Source organism: Hemitrygon akajei, chromosome 23 (assembly GCF_048418815.1).
Source record: "Hemitrygon akajei chromosome 23, sHemAka1.3, whole genome shotgun sequence".
Classification (NCBI taxonomy): domain Eukaryota; kingdom Metazoa; phylum Chordata; class Chondrichthyes; order Myliobatiformes; family Dasyatidae; genus Hemitrygon; species Hemitrygon akajei.
In genome coordinates this window covers 16,091,407-16,117,941 of record NC_133146.1, presented here as the reverse complement: position 1 = coordinate 16,117,941, position 26,535 = coordinate 16,091,407, and the positions used below count along the sequence as shown (strand labels likewise).

The 26,535-nt window shown below is 51.9% G+C and overlaps 1 protein-coding gene across 1 annotated transcript in view; it reads left to right on the top strand.

Moving 5' to 3' along the window:
• The window catches only part of crtac1b (cartilage acidic protein 1b), a 292,080-nt gene that overhangs the window by 251,171 nt on the left and 14,374 nt on the right, over window positions 1–26,535 (top strand). The window contains 4 exon segments of the mRNA XM_073027043.1: window positions 9,337–9,419; window positions 12,027–12,127; window positions 16,286–16,378; window positions 16,380–16,455. Coding sequence (XP_072883144.1) covers window positions 9,337–9,419; window positions 12,027–12,127; window positions 16,286–16,378; window positions 16,380–16,455 — 353 coding nt within the window.

Here is a 26,535-nt window from a genome sequence, read left to right as displayed (position 1 = left end):
TTCTTCCAGGACTGGAGAGGATTGGCAAGATGCCAGAATAAGAAGTGGGGAGAGGGGAGGGAGGACAAGCTAAAAGATGACAGGTGAAGCCAGGTGGGAGGGGGAGGGGGATAAAGTAAGAAGCCGAGAGGTGATAGATGGAAAAAGTAAAGAGCCGGAGAGGAAGGAATCTGCTAGGAGAGTGGACCATGGAAGAAAGGGAAGGAGGGGGGCACTAGGGGTGATGATAGGCAGGTGAGGAGAAGAGATAAGAGGCTAGAGTGGGGAAGAAGAGAGAAGGGGAGGGGAAAAATAACCAGAAGTTGAAGAAATCGATGTTCTTGCCATCAGGTTTAGGCTACCCAGATACTCCTCCAACCTGAGAGAGGCCTCTCACTCTCCACTCTTTCCACAACACGCTGCCTCCTCGACCTTCCTTTCCGGTAGCTCACCATGGTGTTGCCCGGAGGTTCGCTTATGCATCACACGGTGTACATCGAGACACACGGTGAAACGCATCGTATGCGCTAACAACCGACACAGCCCAAGGATGTGCTGGGGGCAGCCCACGTCTCACCACACACTCTGGCGCTAACATCGCATGTCCGCAGTGTTCAGCAGAACAACACGAGCAACAAGCAAAACAACGACAGCAAAACAACAACAAAACAACAGCAAAATAACAACAAAACTACAGCAAAACAACAACAAAACAACAGCAAAACAACAACAAAACTACAGCAAAACAACAACAAAACAACGACACCAAAACAAGCCCTTCTACTACCCGCTCACTCAGAATCAGAACCAGGTTTAATATCACCCTCAGGTGTTGTGAAATAGTTTGTTTTGCTGCAGCAGTACATTGCAAAACATAGTCTTAAAAGAACTATAAATCACAATAAGAAATATATATAAAATTAAATGTGTATTGCGAAGTGAGAGCAAAAACAAAGACGAAGAAACAAGGTAGTATATATGAGTTTATTGTCCTTTCAGAAATCTGACGGCGGAGGGGAAGAAGCTATTCCTGAAACATTGGGAGTGTGCCTTCAGGCTCCCGTACCTCCTCTTGTTGGTAGCAGTGAGGAGAAGGCACAATGGGTGATTGGGTCCTCCTTTTTTTGAGCCATTGCTTTCTGAAGGCCACAGATAGAGCTCCAACCTTTACACAGAGATCTAAACCGGTCTCAGAGATGTTCTGACCAGGCATGGTCAGTCTTAAGAGAGAATTGAGACCTTTCTTCTCTGTGTCCCTTTGTTCTGTGGCTCCCAATGTCTCTTCCTAACCAGCAGAGAGTCCTCCCAGAATCTGATGGGACGCTCACCGTCCCCTGGCCACATCAGCCTCCGTGCCCAGTGGGTCCAAATCTGACCTCTGACCTACCACCTCCAACCCATTCTCCCTGACCACAGTCTGGAGGGTGGGGATGGAGTGCAAGCTCCGGGGTGGAGGAAGCAGAGAGCTTCTCCGTGTCACAGGAACAGAAAGTGCCGGAAGCACTCGGCCAGGCAGGCAGCCTCCATGGAGAGAGGAAAGCTGTCGGTGTTCCAGGGAGGAGAGAGATGCAAGTTAGTTTTCAGTAGGAGAGGAGGCCGGGGAGGAAGGTGACAAATATACCAGGACAGCACAGGGGCAGGCCGATCAGCCCCTCATGTCCGTGCTGAATGCTAAATCAAACTAAATTCCTTCTGCCCGCAGGTGGTCCATGTCTCTCTGTTCCCTACAGGCCATTTGACCCATCAGGATCCTGCCAGCCACCAAGCATACATTTGTGCTAATCTCACCCTAATCCCATTTAGTTCTCCCTCCCATTCACATCTGCCTCCACCACCACCCCTGGAAGTCTGTTCTGGGCACCCACACTATCTGTGTAATAAAAAAAATCTTGCCCACACATCTACTTTAAACTTTCTTCTCTTCCAGTGTGTAACATTTCTAGCCCGGGAGAATGATCCTAATTGCCTGCCCCATCTAGGCCCCTGTCTATGCCTCTCACAATCTGACATACTATAAGGTCATCCCTTAGCCCAACGTTCTGGAGAAGATGGTTCTAGAGGAGCTTAGTCTCATCCCTTAGTTAGTGCCCGACCTGCATTTCTGTTTTTATTTCAAATTCCAGCTTCTGCAGTCTGTGGATTCCGGATCTGGTTGATTCTGGGAATCTTGAACAACACATGCAAAATGCTGGATGAACCCAGCAGGTCAGACAGCGTCTATGGAGGCAAATAAACATAAGACCATTCAGCCATTACGTCAGGGTTAATCTATTATCCTTCTCAGCCCTATTATCCTGCCTTCTCTATGATATCAGAATTTTTCCCAGTTCTAATGAAAGAGTATTATCATCAGCTGTCCGTCTCCCTTCCAGACACCCCTCCCCACTCACAGACATCTGAATGTTTCCAGTATTTTCTGATTTTTTTTCCCCCTGGAGTGATTATATTGCCTGGGTGGTGCTAAAGAACAGAGCAGGTGAGGGAAATTGCCAGACACTCAAGAGCTGACGTTCTGGGCCGAGGGTCAGAAACGAGGGCTGTTTAATACCCTCCACGGAGGCTGCCTGCCCTGCTGAACTCCTCCGGCACCGTGTGCACCTGTTGCTCTGGCCGGTGGGGACTTGCTGCGCAGCCGCTCCCTCTGCTGGTGCGGGCCGGTACTGCAGAAGGTGCAGGCTGAGCTGAAATCCGAGACATCTCTGGGCTGCCCAGTGGCGGGCAGTCGAAGAAAGTCCTCCAGCCAAGAGAGCCAGGAGGCGTTAGACAAGTGGCCAAGGATCTAGTGGAAGAGAGAGCCGGGGGGTGGGGGTGGTTCCTGAGCTTCCGATCCGGGCAACAGGGGCTGAGGTAGGCAGTGGTGGGGATGCCGAAGAGGTTGGGGTCAGAGGAGGCCAGAGATCCCAGAGGACTTTAGGGCCAGAGGAGGTCACAGAGATAGGGCCAGTAAAATAGGATAAAACTCTAATATTGAATCATTTGGAAAGAGATGAAATAACAGGTACACTTGTGCAACCTCTGAGTCCCTTTTGCAAATGTACAAAATTTTATGCAAATACAAAAGGCATACAAAGGTTAAAGATTACTAGAGTTAGTGAATTCAAATTAAAGTAGCTATTATCATTTATATCGCACTCAATTTTCTGGGGGGCACAGCAACCCCAGAAATCCCCCTCCCCATACACATAACGGCCACATGCTCCCTCTCTAAGGACACTCTGGCACGAATGTAGCCCTAGAAGAAGGGAAGGCAGTCGGCTTGGGCAGAGCCCCCGGCAGCCCGTTAGCTGGACCCGTAAATGGCCATCTTGGCTAGGCCCAGGAGCAGGACAACTACTGAGCAACTTGCCCCTCTCTTACTGCCGTATTGGGTGCCCGTAAATCAGGAGTGCGGGGCTGAAATGCAGCCCCTTCAGGTTCCAACAGGGGCTGCAACCTCTCGCAGTCCATGTGGGCATGGTACACTATCCACAAAAAGGACAGGTAGACCTGATCGGGACAGTGTTATTACACGGTAGGACCCTGTGCAACACCCTTCAACCCAGGTCACCAATGTACAGGGGAAAAACCCCTGTGTGGTAACTTCTACTTTACAAAAAGACCACTCGACAACATGATGGCCAAAAACACACCTTTATCTGGGACGGCAAATGATATTTACAATACAGAGGCTTCCCGGTACCTCGTGCGGCCTGGGTGGAGGAACTATATACAATGCATACCGGGAGTAAAAAGAGCGGAAGTAAAGACCCAGCCAACCCCAGATCCCGCCTCTTGTTACCAACAGCTTCCCGATTAGTATTAACTTACTTTTAATAATACTCACATTACAACACCCTGCATAGAGAGATTTCCACTGGGGACCTCCCTCACCGCCTGATGATAAGAAAGACTGCCTTGGCATGTCTGTATGACAAGAACAGCCCATACAGGAACTGTCTGAACGTGTCACGGAACAGCACGGCAGGTATCTCCATAATGAAGCTCGTGTTGTGCGGTACCGGCTCCTGAAGAAGATTCGGGTCCCACGAGCACCTCCGGCGCAGCAGGGGTCGGCGCGGTCAGAGCCGTTCCACACCCTTGAGCCACTATGACGGGGTAGGAAGCGACCTCTCCCGTGGCCTGGGCATCGCTCCCTGCAGGAGCAGGAGCACTCTGACCAGAGGAGATCCTACCCCAGACCCGCAGTAGCGCCCGGTAAAAACCCGGCAGTTCCGGCATAGCCACACTGCTGGCGATCGCCACTGGCAGGTGGTGCCCACAGCAAGGAAAGGGTGCCACCTCAGAGGGTGCTCAGTGTATGTACACGTACTTCTGTGGTTCTTCTGTGCTTATTCCTGAAATAAAACGACTTTTTATCCAAGGGCTCACTCACCCCCGTCCATCCCACAGGACTGGAAATGAAGGGGAGTTCAGAGTCAAGAAGGTAGGGAGGAGGGGAGAAAGAAGTACAAGGTGGTAGGTGATAGGTGAAACCAGGAGAGGAGGAGGGGTGAAGTGAAGAGTTGGGAAGTTGATTGGTGAAATAGATTAAGGACTGGAGAAGAGAGAATCTGATAGTAGAGTACAGAAGGCCATGGAAGAAAAGGAAGGGAGAGGAGAAACAGAGAGAGGTGATAGTCAGGTAAGGAGATGAGGTGAGAGAGGGAAACAGGATTGGAGAATGGTGAAGGGGGGGCAATTACTGAGAACAGGCTGGGGAATAGGATGGAAGGGTCTGGTAGACCATGCATTGACTTGATACGACTGAATAACCTCCTTTAGTGTCACACACCAATGAAACAGGCCATTTGACCCATCAGGATCCTGCCAGCCACCAAGCATACATTTAGAGTCAATAGACAATAGGTGCAGAAGTAGACCATTTGGCCCTTCGAGCCTGCACCGCCATTTTGAGATCATGGCTGATCAACTACTATCAATACCCGGTTCCTGCCTTGTCCCCATATCCCTTGATTCCCCTATCCATAAGATACCTATCTAGCTCCTTCTTGAAAGCATCCAGAGAATTGGCCTCCACTACCTTCCGAGGCAGTGCATTCCAGACCCCCACAACTCTCTGGGAGAAGAAGTTTTTCCTTAACTCTGTCCTAAATGACCTACCCCTTATTCTCAAACCATGCCCTTTGGTACTGGACTCTCCCAGCATCTGGAACATATTTCCTGCCTCTATCTTGTCCAATTCCTTAATAATCTTATATGTTTCAATCAGATCCCCTCTCAATCTCCTTAATTCTAGCGTGTACAAGCCCAGTCTCTCTAACCTCTCTGCGTAAGACAGTCCAGACATCCCAGGAATTAACCTCGTGAATCTACGCTGCACTTCCTCTACAGCCAGGATGTCTTTCCTTAACCCTGGAGACCAAAACTGTACACAGTACTCCAGGTGTGGTCTCACCAGGGCTCTGTACAAATGCAAGAGGATTTCCTTGCTCTTGTACTCAATTCCCTTTGTAATAAAGGCCAACATTCCATTAGCCTTCTTCACTGCCTGCTGCACTTGCTCATTCACCTTCAGTGACTGATGAACAAGGACTCCTAGATCTCTTTGTATTTCTCCCTTACCTAACTCTACTCCGTTCAGATAATAATCTGCCTTCCTGTTCTTACTCCCAAAGTGGATAACCTCACACTTATTCACATTAAACGCCATCTGCCAAGTATCTGCCCACTCACCCAGCCTATCCAAGTCACCCTGAATTCTCCTAACATCCTCATCACATGTCATAGTGCCACCCAGCTTAGTATCATCAGCAAATTTGCTTATGTTATTCCCAATGCCTTCATCTAAATTGTTGACGTAAATTGTAAACAGCTGTGGTCCCAATACCGAGCCCTGTGGCACCCCACTAGTCACCACCTGCCATTCCGAGAAACACCCATTCACCGCTACCCTTTGCTTTCTATCTGCCAACCAGTTTTCTATCCATGCCAATGTCTTCCCCCCAATGCCATGAGCTTTGATTTTACCCACCAATCTCCTATGTGGGACCTTATCAAATGCCTTCTGAAAATCGAGGTACACTACATCCACTGGATCTCCCCCATCTAACTTCCTGGTTACATCCTTGAAAAACTCCAATAGATTTGTCAAGCATGATTTACCCTTGGTAAATCCATGCTGGCTCGGCCCAATCTTATCACTGCTATCTAGATATGCCACTATTTCATCCTTAATAATGGACTCTAGCATCTTCCCCACCACCGATGTCAGGCTGACAGGTTGATAGTTCTCTGTTTTCTCCCTCCCTCCTTTCTTAAAAAGTGGGATAACATTAGCCATTCTCCAATCCTCAGGAACTGATCCTGAATCTAAGGAACATTGGAAAATGATTACCAATGCATCCGCAATTTCCAGGGCCACCTCCTTTAGTACCCTAGGATGCAGACCATCTGGACCTGGGGATTTGTCAGCCTTCAGTCCCATCAGTCTACTCATCACCGTTTCCTTCCTAATGTCAATCTGTTTCATTTCCTCTGTTACCCTATGTCCTTGGCCCATCCATACATCTGGGAGATTGCTTGTGTCTTCCTTAATGAAAACAGATCTAAAGTACTCATTAAATTCTTCTGCCATTTCTCTGTTTCCCATAACAATTTCATCCAATTCATTCTTCAAGGGCCCAACATTGTTCTTAACTATCTTCTTTTTCTTCACATACCTAAAAAAGCTTTTGCTATCTTCCTTTATATTCCTGGCTAGCTTGCATTCGTACCTCATTTTTTCTCCTCGTATTGCCTTTTTAGTTAAGTTCTGTTGTTCCTTAAAAACTTCCCAATCATCTGTCCTCCCACTCACCTTAGCTCTGTCATACATCTTTTTTTTTAATGCTATGCAATCTCTGACTTCCTTTGTCAACCACTGTGGCCCCTTTCCCCCCTTTGAATCCTTCCTTCTGTGGGGGCTGAACTGATCTTGCACCTTGTGCATTATTCCCAAGAATACCTGCCATTGCTGTTCCACTGTCTTTTCTGGTAGGCTATCTGTCCAGTTAACTTTGGCCAGCTCCTCCCTCATGGCTCCATAGTTTCCCCTGTTCAACTGCCACACTGACACCTGCGAGCTGCCCTTATCCTTCTCAAATTGCAGATAAAAACTTATCATATTGTGATCACTACCTCCTAATGGCTCCTTTACTGCAAGATTGCTTATCAGTGAGTCATAGATCGCTGTAGCACAGATGTGCTGATCTCACCCATAATCCCATTTTAATTCTCCCTCCCATTCACATCATCTCTTCCCAAATTTACCCACATGTTCTCCAATTCGGGAAAATCTCCAGTGGCCAATTAACCAAAGATCCTGCAGGTCTTTGGTACGTGGGTGGAAACTGGTGCCCCCGGGGAAAACTGAGCAGTCACAAAGAGAACTCCACTCAGCACAGGAGGGAGGGATTGAGATTGGGCCCCCGGAGATGTGAGGCTTTACCAGTTGCACCACTGCCCAATGTCTACCTTGTGTTATAAAGAAATTGGTGTTGATATTGCTTTATTGTGGTTAGTGAAAAACTTGTCTTGCATACTGCTTATACAGATTAAATCATTACATAGTCATTGAGGTAGAACTGATGACAATGCAGAATAAATGTAAAAAGCTACTGAAAAACTGCAGTGGAAGGAAACAATAAGATGTAAGATCATAACGAGGTAGACTGTGAAGTCAAGAGTCTGGTAACAGCAGATTGAAGCTGTCCTTAAGCCTAATGGTACAAGCTTTCAGGTTTTTGTATCTCCTGCCCTGTGGGAGAGGGGGACAGAGAGAGTGCCTGTGGCTACACAAACATGAGAAAATCTTCAGGTGCTGGAAGTCCAAAACAACACACACAAAATGCTGGAGGAGCTCAGTAGGTCAGGCAGCATCTAGGGAAAAGAGGAAACAGTCGACGTTTCTGGCCGAGACCCTTCATCACAACTGGAAATGAAGGGGAGGTCAGAGTCAAGAAGGTAGGGAGGAGGGAAGAAAGAAGTACAAGGTGGTAGGTGATAGGTGAAACCAGGAGAGGAGGAGGGGTGAAGTAAAGAGTTGGGAAGTTGATTGGTGAAAGAGATGAGGGGCTGGAGAAGAGAGAATATGATAGTAGAGGACAGAAAGCCATGGAAGAAATGAAGGGGGAGGAGGAACAGAGGGAGGTGATGGTCAGGTAAGGAGATGAGGTGAGAGAGGGAAACTGGATTGTGCAATGGTGAAGGGGAGGCAGTTACTGAAAGTTCAAGAAATTGATGTTCATGCCATCAGGTTGGAGGCTACCCAGATGGAATATAAGGTGTTGTTCCTCCAATCTGAGCAGGGTGGCCTCATCTTGGCAGTAGAGGAGGCCATGGGCTGAGATGTTGGAATGGGAATGAGAAGTAGAATTGAAATGGGTGGCCAGCAGGAGATCCTACTTTTTGTGGAAAGAATGAATAGTAGTGAGGGAGGAGGTGTAGGGGCAAGTCTGGCACTTGTTCCAATTGCAAGGAGGGAGATCAGTGGGGAGAGACAAGCGGAGTCACATGGGGAGTGATCCCTGTGGAAAGTGGGAGAGGGGAGGGAAAGATATGCTTAATGGTGGGATCCTGTTGGAGATGGTGGAAGTTACGAAATATTAGGTACTGGATGCGGAGGCTAGTGAGGTGGTAGGTGAGGACACCCTACCTGCTGGGGATCTGTGGTTATGCTGGCTGTTTCACTGAGGTTGTGAGGAGTATAGACAGAGCCTATAGTTGCCTGACAGATTCCTGTGCTGAGATGTGTCCATAACTCTCTGCAGTTTCTTGCAGTCACATGCAGAACAGTTGCCATTCCGAACCATTATGCATTCAGGCAGAATAGAAATCGGTAAGAGTCGACTGGGACATGACCGTTTTCTTTAGCCTTCTGAGGAAGAGTCGTTGGTGAGCTTTCTTGGTATGACATCGACATGGTTGGGCCAGGACAGGCTATCGGTGAGCTTCACACGTAGGAAGTTGAAGCTCTCGACCCTCTCACTGTTGATTATAGACAGGAACACGCTCACTGCCCTCCCTCTCCCCCACCCCTTTCTCAAGTCAATGACCCATTCTTTAGAGAGAAAAGTCGTTGTCATGACACCGCGTCACTAAGCTCTCTGTCTCCTTCCTGTACTCCAGCTCATCGTTTTGAGAAAGGTGGCCCACTGAAATGGTATAGTCTACAAATCTGTAGATGGAATTTGAGCAGAATCTGGCCACGCTGTCATGAGTGTACATGGAGTAGAGTAGGGGGCTGAAATTTTGGTGACCTTCCTTGGTGCTCCCTTTGCTTTACCCGGTTACATTCTGGTCTGGTCCACTGGAACTTAGAGTTGTGTTAAACACTCCTCAGGAGGGCCTGACTCCTTGTCTTGCTTTGATCTATCTCAGGGTCACCCGACATGAAGGAACAGACCCACTGTTAGAGGAGGCCAACGCTGGAGATGCCACAGAACCAACTGGACAAGGGACAGGTAAAGTCCACCCGGTCCCCTCTGAGGTCAAGCTGGAGGTGCCCAGGCTGAGGGGCGTTGGTATAGGGATCTTCCACCCTAGACAGGGTGGGGTCAGTGGTTCCGTTTGGCTCATCTCTGACCTCTGCACTCATGCACTGAACTGGGCAAATCAGAGGGGAGCTGGAGGTCAGAGGTCAGCTGAGCTGGTGGTCAGGGCAGAGGTCGTTCCTGCTCTCTATCCTAGCTCACGCCATCACCGTGGGATGTCACTTGTGCTCTCCAAGTTACGTTGCGGTCTGAGGGGTCTCTTGTGTTGTAGAGATCGGACTGAGCCTTGTCAACAATTAATTTGCAAACGCAAGAGACTCTGCAGATGATGGAAATCTTGAACAACACACTTACAAAATGCTGGAGAGGAACTCAGCAGTACAGGCAACATCTTTGGAGAAGAGTAAGCAGTCAGCGCTTCAGGCGGAGAGCCCTAATGTAGAATCTTGGCCCAAAATGTCAACTGTTTATTTCACCTCCACCCCCATGGGTTCTGTCCGACCTGTTTATTCCCTTCCACAGATGCTGTCTGACCTGTTGAGTTCCTCCAGCATTTTGTCTGTGTTGCAGCACTTTTTGATTCTCATCATAATTTTTGCAATGATTTCGACAGCATGGAACCAGGCTCTTCGGCCCATTGAGTCCCTTCTGGCCGTCAGCCACCCAATTACACCAATCCTACTCTGATCTTATCTTACTCTCCCCACATTCCCATCGGCTCTCCCATATCCTACCTCTTACCCACGCACCGGGGGCAATTTACAGCGGCCAGTTAACCTACCAATCCCACGTTTCATTGGGATGTGGGATGAACCGTGAGCATCTGAATGGGAAACCCATGGGGAGAGTGTGCAGACTCGACCGGTCATGATCGAACTTGGGACTCTGGAGTTACGAGGAGGTGGCCTGACAGTGACCTCAACCCACTCGCCTCAGTGTTGATCATCGTCAGAAGGGAGCGAGGGGGAGGTCGGTGGCCCAGATACGCACCTCACTGGGGCTGGCTGAGGCAATGGGCAAACTCTACAGAAAAGATCCAGGCTTCCCCCAGCCATTTTAATCCTACATACCTGTCCATGGCCTCCTCTGCTGCCCAGCTGAGCGCAGACGCAGATTAGAGGAACAACACGTCATACCCCTCCTGATGAATCTCCAACCTGATGGCGTCAATGTTGATTTCTCTAACTTCCAGTAGCCACTCCCCTCTGTTTCCATCTCGTTTACTTTCTCTCATCCCTGTGGCCCCTCTACCCTTTCTCCTTCCCTCTCCCCCTGCCACCACCCATACCTTCCACCCCAACTTTGTTCCCTTTCTCCCATGGTGCCTTGCCCCCTCCTGTCAGATTTTCTACCACAGCCCTCTGCCTTTGCCACCATTCGCCTCCCAGCTCCTCACATCATTCTCTTTCTCCCCGTTTATCCCTCACAATGTAATCGTTGTAACCTGACTGGGAAGTTGTGACTTGGATGCTTCCTTTGACAGCCTAGATTTCCTCCGGTGGCACCCACACTCTAACCTGCCATTGATATTGGAGTTACCAATTCAATAATACCATAAGATACAGGCCATTTGGCCCATCATGTCTGATCTGCCGTTTCATCATGGCTGATCCATTTTCCCTCTCAACCACAATCTCCTCCAATAACCTGACGATGTATCATTGTTGGTGAGACAAAGAAGTGAATAAGAGGGCAGTCACTCTCCTTGTTTCCCTCTCTCCTTTTCTCTGTATTTTGGTCTGTTTGTCTCTTCCTCCCTCCACATCTCACTTTCTCCCTTCTTTCTCTCCCCTTTTCTCCCTCCTTCCCCTCCCATTCTCTCCTCTCCCCCTCCCATTTCTCTCTCTCTTTCTCTCCTCCTCCCCTTCCCCTCCCATTTTTCCCCTTCCCCATCCCATTCTCTCCTCTCTTCCTCCAATTCTCTCCCCTCCCCTCCCATTCTCTTCCCCTCCCATTCTCTCCCCTCCCCCTCCCATTTTCTCACCCTCCCCTCCCATTCTCTCCCCTTCTGTCTTTCTCTCCCCCTCCCATTCTCTCACTCTCCCTCTCCCATCCCCCTCCCATTCTCACCCCTTCTCTTTCTTTCTCTTTCTCTCACTCCCTCTCTTTCTCTATCTCTCCCTTTCTTGATCTCTCTCCCTCCCCTCCCATTCTGCCCCCCCATCTCTCTCTTTCCCTATCTTTCTATCTCTCAGTATCTCTCTGACATTCAGCCTTTTGTCCATGTGCTGCTCTGTGAGCGATCTCTCTGGTGAGTCTCACTCACTGTCCTCACCATTAATTCCACATAGTTTTCATTTCCAGATGCTCGTCCAGTACTCTGATGGAGTTCCTTGTGGGATCTGCTCCCAGTGCCCCTCTGAGGTGGTGAATTATGGAGCAGAACAAGCCTCCACCACACGATCCAATCTCGCATGTTTACTCCACCAACCACTCTGTGACACCTTGACCATGTCCATTCTGAACTTACACTCTGCCCTCAGCTGGGGTGGGGAGGGGGTGGGGCAGTGGAGATCCCCATCTCTCAGAGAGTGATGGCTGCTTCCTCACCCCACCTTGAGTTCTTCCCTCCCACAGGTGCCGTGGCAACGGACTTTGATGGAGACGGGATGCTGGACCTCATCATCGCCCACGGAGAGTCCAGGGCTCAGCCACTCTCCGTCTTTAAGGTGACCCAGGTCAGTGCCACTGTATCCTGTTGGAGTCTCCTCCAACCCAATGCCCGCAGCTAGTCTGACTCCCCATGTCCACAAGGTCAATACTCCATGGGAGGAGGGAGAAATAATCAGGATCAGGTTGTTTACCACTGATGTATGTCATGAAATTTGTTTATTGGTAGCAGTAGTGTAATATATAAACATTAAAACAAGTTACAATAAATAAGTAATCAGCAAACAAATAAATGAAGAGATTAATGAATCAATCAATAGTGCAAAAGAGGAATATGTTCATGGGTTCATGGGCCATTCATAAATCTGATACTGGAGGGGACCGTGCTGTTCCTGTGTGTCTGTGTCTGTCTTCAGGCTCCTATACCTTCTCTCCCTGATGGTAGTAATGAGAAGAGGGTATGTCCCTGAAGCTTACCAGTGCTCCCCCCACGGCTTGGAGACAGAGATCTTCTGGGTTTTGGTCAAGGTTCTGGCTGCACCAAGGTATCACAACCCAGGTCAGTGAGGGAGGCCTGACCACGGACATGATTAGGACAGGGTGGGGTCTGACAATGGGCTGCACTCTTGTCCGTGAGATAGAAGTTTGTGAGCTGGGGCCACTCTAAGTGACCTGAAATCCGGGCTGAATTTCAGAGAGGCAGAACATGTGGTGTGGAGAAGCCACTCGTGGGGTAGATGTGAAACCCAAGCCTCATCGGACCTCTCCAGTGATGATAAAAGGTTCTGGTATCCCCTGTAATGTTGCTCCTGCCTCATGTAGGATCCACTGCTGACTGTGGAGAAGCTAGGGAAGGAAGGTCATCCTCAGCTTCATCAGTCCTTGTTCATCTGGTCCGCTATGACCTAAGGAGTAATGCAGTTCAGGGGTCTGCTTCTAACAACTGAGGTTGTGCTGAGGTCAAACTTCACTGGCCAAGAGAACTGTCCACCAGTTCACCAATTTATCATAGAGCATTCATACTACAACGGAAACATTCCCATTCCAACATGTCAGACCCAGGCCTCCTCTACTGCCATGATGAGGCCAAATTCGAGCTGGAGGAGCAAAATCTCATAGTTCATCTTGGTAGCCTCCAACTTGATTGTATGAACATCAGTTTCTCCCTCTCCCCTCTCTCCCCCCCTCCCCCCTCTCCCTCCCCCTCTCTCCCTCTCCCCCCCTCTCTCCCCCTCCCCCTCTCTCCCTCTCCCCCCTCTCTCCCCCTCCCCCTCTCTTCCCCCCTGCCCCCCTCTCCCTCTCTCTCTTCTATTCTCTTTTCTGACTCCTTTCTTCCACCTTCTCACCACCTCCTTTTGGGCGCCTCTCCTCCTTTTTCCCATGATCCACTCTCCTATCAGATTCCTTCTTCAGCACTTTACCTCTTCCACCTATCACCACCCAGTTTCTTTCTTCATCCCCCTCCCTACCCCCACCGGCCCAGCCTGCCCCTCACCCGGTCTATCCTATCACTTGCCAACTTGTTCTCCTTCCCCACCACCCACCACCTTCCTATTCTTGCTTCTTCCCCCTTCCTTTCCAGTATTGAAAGGTCCCAGTTCAAAACGTCGACTGTTCACTCATGTCTGTAGATGCTGCCTGAGTTCCTCTAGAATTTTGTGTTGTGTTCTGTAGGAAACGGGTCCATTTGTTCAATCAAACTGCTACACCGTCCAGTTATCTCAGCCCCACTCTTTGACCTGCTCCCCATCACCCTCAACTCTCCTACGGACTAAAGTACCTCAACCTTCAATATCAATTGTGCCTCTCAGCTCTCTGGAGAAAAATTCCAAGGATGCCCAATGCTGTAAGGAAAAAATTCTTCCTTGTCAAAATGATAGTTGGGCTGCCTTGGAATAGTTTGTGCCATTCTGGTCACTGAACTACCGAAACCATGTGATTTTCCTGGAGAAGGTGCAGAAACGATTGACAAGGATGTTGCCCAGACTGGAGGGTTTGAGGAGGAATTGGATAGGTTGGTCCTATTTTCCCTGAAGCAAAGGAGACTGAGAAGTGACAGAATGGAGTCTGGTAAGATTAAGAGGTATAGGCAAGGTGCTCAGATGCAGGTACAAAAAACTGCAGGTGCCGGAATCTGAAGCGATTAACAGTCTACCGGAGGAACTCAGCATGTCGGGCAGCATCTGTGGAGGCAAATGCACAACCGAGGGTTCAGGCCGAGAACCCAGTCAGCAGTCCAGACAGGCTGAGTTGCTCCAGCATTCTGTGTGAATTGAGCCTGTGTTTCATGGTGCAGGCTTTTAAATCCAGAGGACATGTTTTACAGTGAAAGGAGGGAGGTTTGAACTTTGAAGGAGATCAGAGGGGTAGGTTTTTCACACAAAGTGTAGTAGGTATGAGCTGCCAGAGGAGGTGGTGGAGGCAGGAACGGGAGCATTTAAACAAGTACAGTAACTGAATGAACAAGGAATGGAGGGATTTGCAGATCAATTGTATTTTTATTTTTATTTCGAGATACAGCATGGGAACTGCTTGAACTCGATGCCTGATTACACCCATGTGACCAATTAACCTAGTAACCCATGTGTCTTTGGGTCATGGGAGGAGAGGGAACAGCCGGAGGAAGCCCACGTGGTGACGGGGAGAACGTACAGACTCCGTACAGACCCCCGAAGGAATTGAACCCGGGTCGCTGAGGCTGTGATAGCGTTACACTGACTGCTACACGATCATGACACCTGGGCATGGTATGCAGGCAAATGTATATCATCCCCTTAGATTAGGTGTATAAAATGATGAGAGGCTGGATAGCCAGAGGCTTTTTCCCAGGGCTGAAATGGCTAACGTGAGGGGGCAGAGTTTTAAGGTGCCTGGAAGTTGGTACAAGGGGGGTGTCAGGGGTAAGTTTTTCACACGGAGAGTGGTGGGTGCGTGGAGTGCACTGCCGGTGACAATGGTGGAGACGGATACAATAGGGTCTTTCAAGAGACTCTTAGGTAGGTACATGGAGCTGAGAAAAACAGAGGGCGATGCGGTAGGGAAATTCTAGGCAGATTCTAGAGTAGGTTACATGGTCGGCACAACATTGTGGGCCGAAGGGCCTGTGTTGTTTGTGCTGGCATTGGAGAGGGTCCAGAGGAGGCTCAGAAGGATGTTTCCAGGAATGAAAGGGTTAACATATGAGGAATGTTTGATGGCTCTGGGTCTGTACTCATTAGACTTTAGAAGGATGGGGTGGGGGGGAATCTCATTGAAACCTTTCAAATGTTGAAAGGCCTAGAGAGAGTAGATGCGGAAAGGATGTTTCCCATGGTGGGGGAGTCTAGGACAAGAGGGCACAGCCTCAGGATAGAGGGGAGCCCATTTAAAACAGAGATGCAGAGAAATTCCTTTAGCCAGAGGGTGGTGAATTTGTGGATCTTGTTGCCACGTGCAGCTGTGGAGGCCAGGTCATTGGGTGTATTTAAGGCAGAGATTGATAGGTTCATGTTTGGACATGGCATCAAAGGTTACGGGGAGAAGGCTGGGAACTGGGGTTGAGGAGGAGTATAAAAAGGATCAGCCATGATTGAATGGCGGAGCAGACTCAATGGGCCAAATGGACTAATTCTGCTCCTATGTCTGATGGTCTGAAATGTTGTAGATGTCTGTGTTCTATGTTCTGTGTAGTGTAGATAGAAACAGTGAGCAGAAGGACATCTCACAGTACTATACCACTCAATGACTCTATCTCCATCCAAAATAGGCAACACTTTACTCTAAGATCATTCCCCTAGTTCTCGGTGCTCCCACAATGGGAAACAGCCTCTCAGCACCCTTGCCCCCTTACTTGCCCTGCGGTTTACACTCTTTGGGCCTGGAGAGGGTTGGGGCCGGAGGAAGGGCAGAGATGCGTGAGAGGCACAGTATTGTAGGTCTTTACAGCGCCAGCAATCGTGATCTGGAATGGGTTCAGTTCCCGTGCTGCCTGTAAGGAATTTGTACATTATCCCCAAGACCACCACATGTTCGATTTCCCTCCCATATTCCGATTAGTAAATTGAGGACGTGCTACATTGGCACTGGAAGCCTGGTGAGACTTTCGGGCTGCTCCCAGAACACTCTCAGATGGTGTTGATTGTTGACACAAACGACACACTTCACTGGACGTTTTGATGTACATATGACAAATAAATCTTTAAGAACTTTAAAATCTTTAACCAGTTGCTCATATGGTTTGATTTCAGGGGTTCGGCAACAACTGGCTGCGGGTGATGCCACGCACCAGGTTTGGGGCGTTTGCTCGAGGCGCAAAGGTGGTATTGTACACCAGGAAAAGCGGGGTCCCACCTTCGCATCATCGACGGGGGCTCGGGCTATCTGTGTGAGATGGAACCAGTCGCCCACTTCGGACTGGGTAGGTTGCAATCCGGAATTCACACTGGAGTCTGGGCCTGTCTCCCCCAGGTGTCAGTGTCCGTAGATTCATCTGTGAAAGGGGAGGGCTGGGTCACAGGTGTGTCATTGGGAGTCCAGGTCAAATCTCACAGTGGTAACAAGAACTAGCGATAACCAGCACTGTGGGCGGAGTGATACTGAGGGAGCATAACACTGTGGGAGGGGTAGTAGTGAGGGAGGGTCACTCTGGGAGGAGTGGTACTGAGGGAGGGTCACACTCTGGGAGGGGTGGCAGTGAGGGAGGGTCACACTGTGGGAGGGGTGGTACTGAGGGATGGTCACACACTGGGAGGGGTGGTACTGAGGGAGGGTCACACTGTGGGAGGGGTGGTACTGAGGGATGGTCACACACTGGGAGGAGTGGTACTGAGGGAGGGTCACACTGTGGGAGGGGTGTTAGTGAGGGAGGGTCACACTGGGAGAGGTGGCAGTGAGGGAGGGTCACACTGTGGGAGGGGTGGTACTGAGAGAGGGTCACACTGTGGGAGGGGTAGTAGAGAGGGAGGGTCACACTGGGAGGAGTGGTACTGAGGGAAGGCCACACTGTGGGAGGAGTGGTGCTGAGGGAGGGTCACACTGTGGGAGGGGTGGTACTGAGGGAGGGTCACACTCTGGGAGGGGTGGCAGTGAGGGAGGGTCACACTGTGGGAGGGGTGGTACTGAGGGAGGGTCACACTCTGGGAGGGGTGGCAGTGAGGGAGGGTCACACTGTGGGAGGGGTGGTGCTGAGGGAGGGTCACACTGTGGGAGGGGTGGCAGTGAGGGAGGGTCACACTGTGGGAGGGGTGGTACTGAGGGATGGTCACACACTGGGAGGGGTGGCAGTGAGGGAGGGTCACACTGTGGGAGGGGTGGTACTGAAGGATGGTCACACACTGGGAGGGGTGGTACTGAGGGAGGGTCACACTGTGGGAGGGGTGGTACTGAGGGATGGTCACACACTGGGAGGAGTGGTACTGAGGGAGGGTCACACTGTGGGAGGGGTGGTACTGAGGGATGGTCACACACTGGGAGGAGTGGTGCTGAGGGAGGGTCACACTGTGGGAGGGGTGGCAGTGAGGGAGGGTCACACTGTGGGAGGGGTGGTACTGAAGGATGGTCACACACTGGGAGGGGTGGTACTGAGGGAGGGTCACACTGTGGGAGGGGTGGTACTGAGGGATGGTCACACACTGGGAGGAGTGGTACTGAGGGAGGGTCACACTGTGGGAGGGGTGTTAGTGAGGGAGGGTCACACTGGGAGAGGTGGCAGTGAGGGAGGGTCACACTGTGGGAGGGGTGGTACTGAGGGAGGGTCACACTGTGGGAGGGGTGGCAGTGAGGGAGGGTCACACTATGAGAGGGGTGGTACTGAGGGAGGGTCACACTGTGGGAGGGCGGTGCTGAGGGAGGGTCACACTGTGGGAGGGGTGGCAGTGAGGGAGGGTCACACTATGAGGGGGTGGTACTGAGGGAGGGTCACACTGTGGGAGGGGTGGCAGTGAGGGAGGGGTGGTACTGAGGGAGGGTCACACTCTGGGAGGGGTGGTACTGAGGGAGGGTCACACTGTGGGAGGGGTGGTACTGAGGGAGTGTCACTGTGGGAGGAGTGGTACTGAGGGAGGGTCACACTGTGGGAGTGGTGGTACTGAGGGAGGGTCACACTGTGGGGGTGGTTCTGTGGGAGGGTCACACTGTGGGAGGGGTGGTACTGAGGGAGGGGTGGTACTGAGGGAGGGTCACACTGTGGGAGGGGTGGTACTGAGGGAGTGTCACACTGTGGGAGGGGTGGCAGTGAGGGAGGGGTGGTACTGAGGGAGGGTCACACTGTGGGAGGGGTGGCAGTGAGGGAGGGGTGGTACTGAGGGAGTGTCACACTGTGGGGGGTGGTACTGAGGGATGGTCACACTGTGGGAGGGGTGGTACTGAGGGAGTGTCACACTGTGGGGGGTGGTACTGAGGGAGGGTCACACTCTGGAAGGGGTGGTACTGAAGGAGGATTACATTGAGAGAGGAGTGTACTGAGAGAGGTTCACGCCATTAGAACTCTCTCCCTCTCCTAAAGTTGAAAATTCTGTAGCAAAATCCCGAAAGGACAGTTTTGGAGAGAGCCAGAATGTTTTAGGGATTGTGGAGTATCATCTGGGCAGCAGACCAGAACAGTTTCTTTACTGGAAGGAATCCGTTTTGTAAAGTTTTCAGTCCCTCTCCCGCAAGCACCGAGCTGAGGCTGCAGCCGGACTTGCCAAAGCTGAAGTCTTGAACTTTGTCGGAGTGGAGATGGATTTTCCCCATTTTGTAACAGTGAAACCCCCTCACATTTGGAGTGCCTGGCCCAGGGCAACTGGGTGAAGAGAACTTTGGACTTTGGAGTGGTCAGAGGAAGAGTGGATTGGTCTGAGAGATGTCTTCATTTTTGCAGTGGCACAGATAGTGCTGAGATTTAGCTACTGCATGGACGTCCCTGCCTGTCCACGTTAACGTCCATTTTCCCTCCCTTCTCTGAACTGTTATTGAGGCTATTTGCTGGCGTGCTGCTGGGTGTGGACTGCATAAGATCCCGGCGGTGGTGTTGAATTTCGGACTGTGTAGTGGTCGTCATGGCGAGGGGCAGCTCTGAGGGGTTGGCACCGCAGTTGGGGAGGCAGCGGGCTCCGGAGTCCGTGTGCTAAGAGGGTCACCCTTTCAAATTGATGAGCTTGAAGTCGGTAGGAATGGTGCTTTAAAAGCCCTGGGTGAGACTGTCGGGGGTCGTGAAGGCATTATTGTGAAATTGAGTGGGAAAACCATTTTCGGCCTGGGGCCTGCACGAGGTGCGTTTCTGGCCCTGAGAAGGGAGGGTGTTCATGCCGATGGAGCTGGTGTTGGCGCTACCCCCCCCCCCCCATGCGGATGGTTGTATTCTCTGAAATCTACCCCCATACCTGGCTGCCAATTCCACCTTGGAGGCACAGAGCAACATCAGTGACCCTTCCCCTGCTGTTCCTCTCTCTGTCACTCCTCCCACCCCCTCACCCATGCCAGTAGCAGTGGGAGTCAGGAATGGGTGACGGTGAGAGGTGGGGGTTCAGGTGACGGGTAGGAAGGTGAAGTAAAAGGCTTGTGTGCCGGAGAAGGAGCAGGCAGTTACTGTAGAACCAAACCCGGAGGGCCCTTGGGCATCAGAGCTACAGCAGGCACCTGGGGAAGCCAGGGGAGGGGCTGCCCGAGATGGAGGTCAGAGTGCCTCAGAATATCTGCGGTCTGATAAAACAGGGAGATGTGTCCCCTGAGTCTGGACGTCAGAGGCCACATGAGGAGGAGGATTTACCCCCGGTTAAGGCCACATGCTTGGAGTATGAGCTGGAGGATAGCCCTGCCATACAGGGGCCCTCTGCTGGGCTGGCATCTCCTGAACGTATAGTCCTCCAGGCTGGAGAGCAGTGCCACAGTAGAGGGGGGGATGAAGAGGCAGACTTGCCCTCGGTTGAGGCTGTGTACTCAGAGCGCGTATTCCCTGGAGGGGGGAGGGGCCCGAAGAACAGGGATTGAGGGTCACGAGTGGGATGAGTTTCCCAAATTGTTGCCTGAAATACCTAGTTGACGAGCGTCCAGGGATGAGGGGAGCCGGAGCATCGCCATCCCACGTGGCTATTCAGAGGGAGGGAGTCCCAACGGGTGAGGAAAGAGGGGACTCTCCTCGTGCTGCTGCCGGGCAGGGTGACGAGGCTGGGGAGGTGGGCATAGCTTAGACGGCTCGTGTCCTCCGTCCAAACATCAGGAGGGCTAGTGGGCCGTCAGCTCCGTTCGGAGTACGCAGTACAGGGTGCTGGCCCACCTCAGGAGGGCTGGTGGGCCGTCAGCTCCGTTCGGAGTACGCAGTACAGGGTGCTGGCCCACCTCAGGAGGGCTGGTGGGCCGTCAGCTCCGTTCGGAGTACGCAGTACAGGGTGCTGGCCCACCTCAGGAGGGCTGGTGGGCCGTCAGCTCCGTTCGGAGTACGCAGTACAGGGTGCTGGCCCACCTCAGGAGGGCTGGTGGGCCGTCAGCTCCGTTCGGAGTACGCAGTACAGGGTGCTGGCCCACCTCAGGAGGGCTGGTGGGCCGTCAGCTCCGTTCGGAGTACGCAGTACAGGGTGCTGGCCCACCTCAGGAGGGCTAGTGGGCCGTCAGCTCCATTCGGAGAACGCAGTACAGGGTGCTGGGCCACCTCAGGAGGGCTGGTGGGCCGTCAGCTCCGTTCGGAGTACGCAGTACAGGGTGCTGGCCCACCTCAGGAGGGCTAGTGGGCCGTCAGCTCCATTCAGAGAACGCAGTACAGGGTGCTGGCCCACCTCAGGAGGGCTAGTGGGCCGTCAGCTCCGTTCGGAGTACGCAGTACAGGGTTGGCGGCCCCCCTCAGGAGGGCCAGTGGGCTGTCAGCTCCGTTCGGAGTACGCAGTACAGGGTGCTGGCCCACCTCAGGAGGGCTGGTGGGCCGTCAGCTCCGTTCGGAGTACGCAGTACAGGGTGCTGGCCCACCTCAGGAGGGCTAGTGGGCCGTCAGCTCCATTCGGAGAACGCAGTACAGGGTGCTGGGCCACCTCAGGAGGGCTGGTGGGCCGTCAGCTCCGTTCGGAGTACGCAGTACAGGGTGCTGGCCCACCTCAGGAGGGCTAGTGGGCCGTCAGCTCCATTCAGAGAACGCAGTACAGGGTGCTGGCCCACCTCAGGAGGGCTAGTGGGCCGTCAGCTCCGTTCGGAGTACGCAGTACAGGGTTGGCGGCCCCCCTCAGGAGGGCCAGTGGGCTGTCAGCTCCGTTCGGAGTATGCAGTACAGGGTGCTGGCCCACCTCAGGACCTGGTTCTGGATCCAGGTGTGGTGGAGCCTCCATCTGTCGCTGGTCCCGGGGACGGTGCACTGCCCACGATGGGGTGCCCCATTGGGGCCACGGTGAGGAGAGAGGTGGTCATGTTGTGTGCAGGCGATGACTTCTCGGAGGGCATAGAGGGCATGGGATGTGGTGAGGGGAAAGAGGAGGAAACCTACGAAGCAGAGACGGGACAGACTTCCTCAACCCTTACATAAGAACATAAGAGATAGGAGCAGGAGTAGGCCAATCGGCCCCTCAAGCCTGCTCCGCCATTCAACAAGATCATGGCTGATCCAATCTTAACTCTAGTTTTCACCGAATCCCACAAGGCAACAGTGCCAACCAACAGGGCACCATGCCGCCCATTTTATTTTATTATTCATCCTTGCACCAAGTCACGGCCTGTCCCTGTGGAGGAGATCGGGCAGTTTATGAAAGACTACTGGAGGAAATTGTTTAGGGCCCAGCTGGCCACTGACCGCTGGTCAGGTTTGCAAAGGGTCTTTCAGTCCATCCACACCATCCTCTAACAGAACGGGAAAGGAGCTGAATGACCCACAAGGAGAGGAACCGATTTAAGAGACTCCTGGAGAAGGTTTGTAGGGCAAAGACATCTCCTGGAGATGGCTTGAAGAGGAGCTCTACTCCTTCTTCCCAGAGCACTGGTGAGTGGTCATAGTAAGGTCCATCATGAAGTTCACAGTAACAACTCTCAACATCAATGGTGGCAGGCTCACCGCAGGTTCCGTCATTTCTCTTTCCTCCGGGATGGGAGATAAGCTTCTTGCAGGAAACCTGTACCATTCCAGGAGATAAACCCACCTGGACCCTAGAATGGCGAATGCTGGTGGTGGGGTGGGGGGAGTTTCCACGTGAGCCTCTTCGGCTCCACTAGAAGCCCATCTTGTTGGCCCCTATTTTCCAGCCTGAGATATTGCGAGTTCAGGAGCTCGTGCCAGGCTGCCTGTTTCACCTCACCATGTGCCAGGATGGTGTGTCGATGCATTTTGTAAGCGTGCGTGTCTCTGAGCCTGGCCCGGTGCAGCAGCACCTGTTTCCAGAGGTGTCCACTTTGACCGGGTTTTATTGACAATAGTGAGTGCGTTATCCTCAAGGGTGATTTCAGTTGCACCCTCGAGGAGAGAGATCACTCTGGTCCCCAGAGTGGCTGAGCATCAGTGTGGAAGTTAAGGGAGCTGGTCGTATCCTTTGACTTGGTCGATGCCTGGTGGAGCCTTCACCCTGACCCCTGTGCCTTCTCCGGGAGATGCAGAGGAGGTGCAAGTTCACGGACTGACCAACTGCACGTCTGCAGGCTGCACATTTACGAGTGTCAGCAGAGCTCAATACGCTGCCTGCACGGGTGGGGTCTGCGTTCTGGCTTTTCAACAACCAGCTGCTGGAGGTGGGCAAAGCTCACATTGGATTGTTTTGTCAGGATTATGCCCGTAGGTCGACTTGGCAGCGGATGTCTGGGAAAGAGCTGATCAACTTGGAGTCCTGGCCTGGACTGACCGATGGGGATCTGCTCCTCTGAGGTGAGTACCAGAGGAGGAAGTACCGAGGCACCTGTAGCCTCAGAGGTCCTGAGGGGCTTTTGTGAGTCGTAGGTCCCGATGCTGCAGGATTTGGACCACACCTGCCCCTTCTTTCCACTCAAGAAGGGGAGGGTTGTCCACAGGGAGCTCGTGGAGCTGTTGGTCATTTATTCAGCGAATAGTATTGCAGAGATTCGTTCCTTTTATGAGGATCTATTCTCGGCGAAGTCGTGCAGTAACACTCTGCGGGAGGACTTAACCAAGGGTTAACCCTGAGGGTGCAGAGCAGCAAGATGGAGGAGCTGACCACCAGTGCCTTCAACCTGCTGCAGAGAGGCAAGTCCCCGGGCTGGATGGGCTGACAATAGAATTCCTCTAGGCCTCCTGGGATATCCCGGGGGGTTGATTATACCAGGGTATTGGGGGAAAACCTGGCCACAGATGAGATGCCCCTCACTTGGTGAAGAGCAGTTGTAGCCCTGTTGCCGAAAAGGGGGATCTTTGTTGCCTAAAGAATTGGTGCCCAGTATCTCTTCTCAGTGGGGAGTATTAGATCTTTCCCGGGCATCGGCCAGTCGTCTGGGCGCCATGCTGGCTTGCTGGCTTAAGTGGTCCACCCTGACCAGTCCTACACGGAGCCAGGACGGTCCATCCAGGACAATATCCAGTTTGTTCGAGGTCTGATTCCCTGTCCTGTGAGACTGGTCTGTCAGTCGCCTTTCTCTCCCTTGACAAGGAGAGGCCGTTTGACGGGGTGGATCACGAGTACCTTTTCGGGGCTCTGGACGCGTTCGGGCTCGGGCTGCAATTTGTACGACTATTGTACGCTGCCGTGGAGCGCCTCGAGTTTGACGGCGTACTTGTTCTTTGGTTGGGGGGGGGGTACCATGTTGGGGCAGTTGTACTCTGTTTGTGTGGAGCCATTCCTCTGCCACGTTGGCAGGCTTTGTTTTTATGGGAGCCGGACCTGGAGGTCGTCCTTTTGCCTCACGCTGACGATGTCCTCCTCACGGTCACTGACTCTGTTGACCTGCAGATGATGTGAGACCGACAGCAGAAATTCTTGGCCGCCTCCTCTGTAAGGGTCGACTGAGAGAAGTGCGCTGGCCTCTTGGTGAGTCGGTGGCAGGTGGACTGCCCGCTGGAGGGGTTGAGACCCTTTGTGTGGAGCACCACACACCTCCTCTACCTGAGCTCCACTGAGGAGGCCTGGCTGGTGAACTGGCGGGACCTAGAGACAAAAAATCTATGCCCTGCAGGGATGCTGGTCAGGCCTGCTATGTACAACTTCCTACTGGGGTAATAAATCAGCTGGTTGCCTCCATAATCTGGTACCAGCTGGTCACTTTGCTCTCGCCCACTGCTTTTGTCTCCAGGACCCAGAAGAGGCTGGTGGTTTTCTTCTGGGCAACAGAAGGCAATGGGTCTCTGCTGCAGACCCAGGTTTCTGATTGTGGAGGGCAGGGAGGCATTGGTGTCCATACATGCCCAGCTGGCAGCTCTCTGCCTCAGGACCCTGCAGAGATGCCAGTACACTGACCACCCTCCAAGATGGCATGACGTTCTCCACCAGGGACATTGCCCGCAGGAGGGCGTACAGTTTCCAGCGGCGACCATCAGCCGCACCGCTTTGCAGAAGCTGCTCCAGCTTTAGCGAGAGCTGACACAGATACGGGGTTTAGTCTCGTCCAGACAGGGTGTTCCTGCACCAGCGGGGGATGGCACTCCATCTGTGAGGGTGAATGGTCCCCATCCCATCACAGTGAGCGTCATCGGGAGCGTGGAGGGGTCCCAGTTGTGCTAACACCTGGTCAGCTGGAATTGCCCATCGGATCCAGGCCTGAACCATCTTGAGGGATGCCCACCATGCCTTGCCCGGATGTGCCGAGGTGATTCTTGTATGGGCTGCTCCTGAACCCTTTCACTTCTTTGCCTTTGTCTACCAGCCAGACTCACAGTGGCTGTGTGTTTTACCGTCTGACAATGGGGGAGGTCCCCAGTGGAAATCCTTTTATGCAGGTGTCCTTCCCCTGTACATTGGTGATCTGGGAGTGAAGGTGTTGCACAGGGCAGTACTGTGCAACAGGTTCGTAAGTTGGTTCACTGACACCCCCGTCCATTTGTCCATTTTGTGACCGGGAGGAGTCAGTGTACCACGGAGTGTGAGAGGCTCTAGCCCCTGTCTGAATATCTGAAGGGGCTGCTCCTCAGGTTTTGATCACACTCCAACCCCATGCTCCTGATACGTGGGCACCCGGTATGGATGGGGACGGGTCGCACGGAGGACTTACTGGTGGGCCTGGTCAGGATGGCCACTCACATGTCCCGGTGGAGGACAGTCAAGTGCTCCACCAGGACTGACTGTCGGCTCCTCCTCCGGGGCTACGTTTGTGTCCAGGTGTTTTTGGAGAGGGAACATATGGTCACGATAGGTATAATAGGGATTTCCAGGAATGATGGGCCTCCCAGGGAATTGACCGTTATATCGACAGTAGTAATCATATTTTAATTTGAATCTGTTCACTGGCTTGTAAATAACTGGTGTTTATATTTTATGTATTTTGTAGCTTTGTAAAATGAGAAACAGGTCTAATGTTTGCGGTGAAAGACCATTCATCAGAACTGGGAAAACATTTGTCTTAAGGTGAAGAGGATGAGGAGGGATGGGTAGGGCACAGAATATCTCAAGGTGAGACTGACAGATGGAATTCCCACCTCAGAGAGGAGCAGAGCTTTCTATTTCTGAAATTTGTCTTTTATGTTCATTCATGGGATGTAGGCTTCACAGACTGAAGCAGCATCGAATTGCTCATTCCTACATGCCCCTGACCGGTTACATGCCCATCTGGTATTGAGGCTTCAGTGCACAGGACTGCAAGAAGCTGCAGAGGGTTTTAGACTCAGCAATCTCCATTGAGGGCACAATCGTCTCCACTGTCGAGGGTATCTCCAAAAGGCAGTGCCTCGTGAAGCAGAATCCATATTTAAAGACACTCGCTATCTGGGAAATGCCCTCTTCTCATTGCTACCATCAGGGAGAAAGTACAGGAACCTGAAACCCACAGTTAATGATTTAAGAACAGCTTCTTCCCCTTCACCATCAGACTCCTGAACGGTCCATGAACCCTTAAACTCATTGTTATTTTTGTACTATTTATTGATTTATGTAATTTATTGTCACTTAATGTCTTTGCGCTGTACTGCTGCCAGAAAACAGCAAATATCACATCATGCACAGTAAGTCAGTCAAAATAAATCTGATTCTGATCCTAAATCTGAGAAGGTGTGGGGTCAGGGGTTGCTGAGCTGCCTTCTTGAACTGCTGCAGTGCTTGGGAGGTGTGTGACATTGTGGGCATCACTGAATCATGGCTGAAAGAGGATTATAGCTGGGAGCTTAACGTCCAAGGATACACATTGTATTGAAAGGACAAGCAAGTGGGCAGAGGGGGTGGCATGGCTCTGTTGAATTAAATCAAATCATTAGAAGAAGTGACGTAAGGTTGGAAAGTGTTGAATCATTGTGGGTAGAGCTAAGGAAGTGCAAGGGTAAAAAGACCCTGATGGGAGTTATGTACAGACTACCAAACAGTAGTAAGGGTGTGGCTTACAAAGTACAATGGAAGGTAGAAAATACAAGCCAAAAGGGCAATGTTACAAGAGTCAAGAGGGATTTCAATATGCAGGTAGA